This window comes from Hibiscus syriacus, unplaced genomic scaffold, assembly GCF_006381635.1.
Source record: "Hibiscus syriacus cultivar Baekdansim isolate YM2019G1 unplaced genomic scaffold, ASM638163v2 tig00000764_pilon, whole genome shotgun sequence".
Classification (NCBI taxonomy): Eukaryota; Viridiplantae; Streptophyta; class Magnoliopsida; order Malvales; family Malvaceae; genus Hibiscus; species Hibiscus syriacus.
In genome coordinates, this window is record NW_024061820.1 from 459,357 (window position 1) to 463,804 (window position 4,448).

At 35.8% G+C, this 4,448-nt stretch overlaps 1 protein-coding gene across 1 annotated transcript; it reads right to left on the reverse strand.

The window, feature by feature from the left end:
* Positions 1-266: 266 nt before the first annotated feature.
* Positions 267-4,446, reverse strand: LOC120214662. Its single transcript, XM_039212502.1, has 3 exons — positions 3,208-4,446; positions 2,318-3,131; positions 267-736 (listed from the first exon to the last, which is right to left on the reverse strand). Exons 1-3 carry the CDS (start codon positions 4,444-4,446, stop codon positions 267-269), a joined length of 2,523 nt encoding a protein of 840 aa, XP_039068433.1.
* Positions 4,447-4,448: the final 2 nt, after the last annotated feature.

The window sequence follows — 4,448 nt, forward strand, 5'->3', positions numbered from 1 at the left end:
GGGTTGAATTTGTTATTATGCCAGTTTATGTAACTGTAATGTTATCTTCAATTTGATTTGTAACGAGAGTGGGGAAATTGTTAGCTTTTTAAAGTCATGTGATCAATTGTTAAATTTTCATAGTCGGGGACTAAACAAAAAAAGTATGCTATAATTAGGGGATTATTTTTGTATTTTACTCTAATCTATTTTCTAGAAAAATGAAACCATAGTCCCCACGGATTTAATGGTGCCAGTAAGCACCAGATTGCATTCTCCCCAAGCATCTAACAAGTCAAAATCCAACTCAGCATAAACCTTAAACTTGGTCCCCAAGTAAGAAACTGCAATTTAGACCCACAAAGAGGCTTTGCTCTCTTCATATATGCCAGCTTCACTCCAATCATCCTATCTTCCAACACTGATCGGTCATCAAATAGCAAGCTCTCCCTGTATTTTTTTTTCCTGCTTAAAACAGAAGAAAACAAAACCTTTTTTTTTTGAGTGAGCAGAGAGACTTCATAATCTGTATTTTCATTGGTATATTCCTCTGTTTTGCAACCCCATCTATCGAAACAAATGGAATTCATTGCTTCAAGCCCCACAAAGAAGCAAAACCAAACTCTACCACCAAGGAGAGGCAAGGTTAAGATGAGAATCATAAAGGGTTTACTCAAATCACTCACTTCAATGGTGTCGTCCACACCCAGCAAGATGAAAGAAGCTGGTCCAGGGCTTAGCTCAACCTCCACTACACCTGCTCCAACCCCAACCAACTACGATTCTGATTCATCATATATTTGAAATGGTCATCAATTTTTCATATTTTTGTGTATTGGCCTGGCCTAATCATTTTGTCCTTTTTTTTCTTCTTTCCTTTTGGAAGAGATTTTAGTTTTCATTTACAGATCCTGTATAGGTTTTTGGGTTTTTGATGTATATAGCGATGCTACCAACCAATTTTTTTCCAACGCTATGTAAATTAACATAGTTAATGCATCATCATCATTATTATTATATTCTTCTTGAACGGCTAACGAAAATAATCATTAATTGATATCAGTGAACAACATCCCATAATCAGAGTGTTGGACCATGTTTTACTTTTGCTGTTTGAATGTCTGAATTTTGACTGGAATTTCTAACCCCACCACCTGGCTTTACTTTAGAGTGGTCGGGGAATGTTCGGAACTAAAACGAAAAAGAAAACTAGGTTGAAATGGTCTCTTTCTTTGCATTTATCAGGAAAAAAAAAGTTTTGAATTACTAAATAATGAACACTTCTGTGATGTCATGAATTGAATTAAATAATTAATATTTGATATGAATCAAGGTTCGATTCAATATAAAGTAATTTATTGTGACTGTACCGTAGTTTTGATTTTTTTATCCAACACCACAACTTTAATAATTAATAAGCTTAGGACATTTGCTGACATTCATGGTTTGATCATCTTTTAGGAACTGTTGAGTTCACTTTTCTTTCTTCACATAAACCTCTTTCATGTTCCTTATTATCCCCATAACTTTATGCTGAATTTTGAACTACTTCCGTTTCCTTTTCTCTCTCTCTTCTTATGCTCATTTATAGATTTTTTTTCTTATAAATTTCTTAAAATTTAAAGGACAACATAATTAAATCTTCAAGAATTTATTGCCAAAATTTATCATTTATTTTAGAGCATGTAATATGCGTTTGGTGTTGTGATATTAATTAATAATATTTCTTTGAATTGCATGCATCTATAAGGCTATAGTCTTCCTTTGATTATTAAATTAATTGTAAATTTGTTAAGTAGCTTTGACACTACCGGCCCACCCATAGTCAAGAACTGGGCAAGTCGTATGGTCGCACACTTAATCAAATTAATCAATTAATTTACAGAAAAAGCATCGTATTTCCAAATTTTAAAATTATAAAGATTGAAAAAAAATATTAAATTTATTGCGTCACTTGATAAGGGCTAGATCAATTAAATCCAAAATTGAATTCGTAATTAGCATGATTCAAATGAAAGAAAAAAAAAACCCTCCAAATGAAAGAAAAAAATGGGATGTGGTAAATTATTGAAAGTATGATGTCTTTTATTTTGGAAGTCAAATCAAAATTGTGTTTCGCTTACGTTTTTGGTCCAACACTCAACTAAGTCAACCCTTCGAATGGATAAGAATCTTTTTTTTTTGGATAAGTCAAAATTTTATTATCCAAATAGTAAAAAGCTATAAATACAATCATGGTTCAATACAAAACATTTACAATACAATAATCAGTGGTCATCAATACCCTAATGTTTGTAGAGGGTAAGATTCACATTATCTACTCTATTGAATTTCCTGCCGTTAAGTTGAAGACAAACAATAGATTTGATATTCTTTAGAAGTTCATTAGCAGGTCTAGTTCGACCTTGGTACAGTCTTCTGTTCCTTTCTTCCCAGAGCAAGTAAACCAATGCATTCAAAGCAATCTTCATTACAGTAGATAACAATGATTTTCCTTTCCAATTTGAGCTCGCCATTTCCAAGAATTCTTCCCAAAGGTAGCCTGTAAAATGCAAACCAGAAAAAGAGAAGATGCGTTCCCATAGAGAAACAGCAGTAGGGCATAATAAGAAAAGGTGATCCCTAGTTTCCACTTCAGAGTTACATAAAAGACAAGAGCAGTCATTAGTAAGACCGATTCGGTGGAGACGATCCTTAGTGGGTAGTCTGTCAAGTAGAGCCATCCAGGTTATCATACTATGTTTTGGAATGTGCAGGGAAAACCAAACGAGTTTATGCCAAGGGACCTTCTGATTTTTCGACCGAATGGAGTCCCATATCGAGCTTGCATTAACAGGACCCGGATGAAGGAAATTTTGCACCTCTGGTCTCAATTTAAGAAGTCTTTTGAGACACCAGCTTGTGTTGAGTTTAGCTTCAATTGACCAAAAATCATTGTTCTTAAAAACATAATTGTAAAGCCAAGCTACCCAAAGTGAGCCTTCACCAGCAAGAATTTGTTTGATTAAGGCTAACATACAAGCTTTATTCCAGGTCTTAATGTCTTTGATCCCAAGACCACCTTCCGATTTCAAGGAGCAAATTTTGCTCCAACTCACACGTGCTCCTGTTGCTGATTTGTCAGAACCTTTCCAAAAGTAGTGGGAACAAAGCTGCTCAATTTTTTTTCAAGATTGAGTTAGGCAGGAAGAGTTGTCTGCACCAAAAATTGGTAATTGAAGATAGCACAGTTCGGATGAGCTCCAGTCTCCCAGCGTAGCTGAGCAGTTTACTAGACCAATGGTGCAATCTAGATTTGATATTATCGATGAGGATCACACAGTCTTTTTCATAGATTTTCCTTGTGAGCAGCGGAATTCCTAGGTAACGCACTGGAAAATAGCCTAGTTTAAAGCCAGTAGCTTGCTTGATAGTCTCAATCGTACCCGAGGACATTCCAGCTGCATGGAATTCACTTTTATAGGCGTTAATTTGGAGTCCTGACATCTCATAAAAAATGTCCAGGACACTAGTGACACCGATGACTGAGTCAGCTGAACCCTTACAAAAGATGAGTAAATCATCTGCGAATGATAAGTGGGTCAAGTTAATTCTTTTGCACTTAGGGTGGTATCCGAAAATATCCTTGGCAGCTGCCAAATTTAGGAGGATAGAGAGGACATTCATGGAGAGAACAAAGAGAATGGGAGAGAGGGGATCTCCTTGCCTTAAGCCTCGAGCTCCCTTAAAGAATCCAGATAAGCTCCCGTTAATGGAGATTGAGTAGCTTGATGTGGTGTAGCAAGTTTCAATCCAAGAAATGAAAGTCGTAGGGAGGCCTATAGCCTGTAAGATGGTAGAGATGAAGCTCCAGTTGAGGGAATCAAAAGCCTTGTGGAGATCAATTTTCAAAGAGCATCTAGGAGATATATTATTTCTATTGTAACCTCTTACCAGCTCTTGTGCAAGTAATGTATTTTCTGTGATGTTTCTACCTTTTACAAAAGTTGTTTGGTTAAGAGTTACTAACTCAGGCATGATACAAGTTAATCTTTTTACCAGTATCTTTGAGATAGCTTTGTAGAAAATAGAACAGCAAGAGATTGGTCTAAAATCCTTAATTTTACTAGGTTTAGGGATCTTAGGAATCAAAGCAATGACAGTAGCGTTAAAAGCAGGCAGAAGATATAAATCTTTGAAAAATTGAGAAATAGCGACAATAATGTCGCTTTCGATAATAGTCCAGGTTTTTTTGAAAAAGAATGGAGAGAAACCGTCTGGACCAGGAGATTTATCGTTTCCTTGACTAAAGAAAACCTCTTTAGTGACGTCCTTAACAAGGGCATTAACCTTCTCAGGAGGTAAAGTAAACTGACAAAGGTCCTTTAACAGTTTAGGATCCGTGCCCTTTACTGCTGGATCAACTTTCCCAAGTAAACTAGTGAAGAAGTTAGTGATCTCAGTTGAAATTTGATCAAAGGTTTCCATCT

Coding starts and splice junctions, on each gene's coding strand:
- LOC120214662 (XM_039212502.1), bottom strand. CDS start 4,446: ATGGAAACCTTTGATCAAATTTCAACTGAGATCACTAACTTCTTCACT. Junction 3,132..3,207: donor GACTGGAGCTCATCCGAACT/GTGCTATCTTCA, acceptor AAAATTGAGCAG/CTTTGTTCCCACTACTTTTG. Junction 737..2,317: donor TGTTTGTCTTCAACTTAACG/GCAGGAAATTCA, acceptor GGGTTGGAGCAG/GTGTAGTGGAGGTTGAGCTA.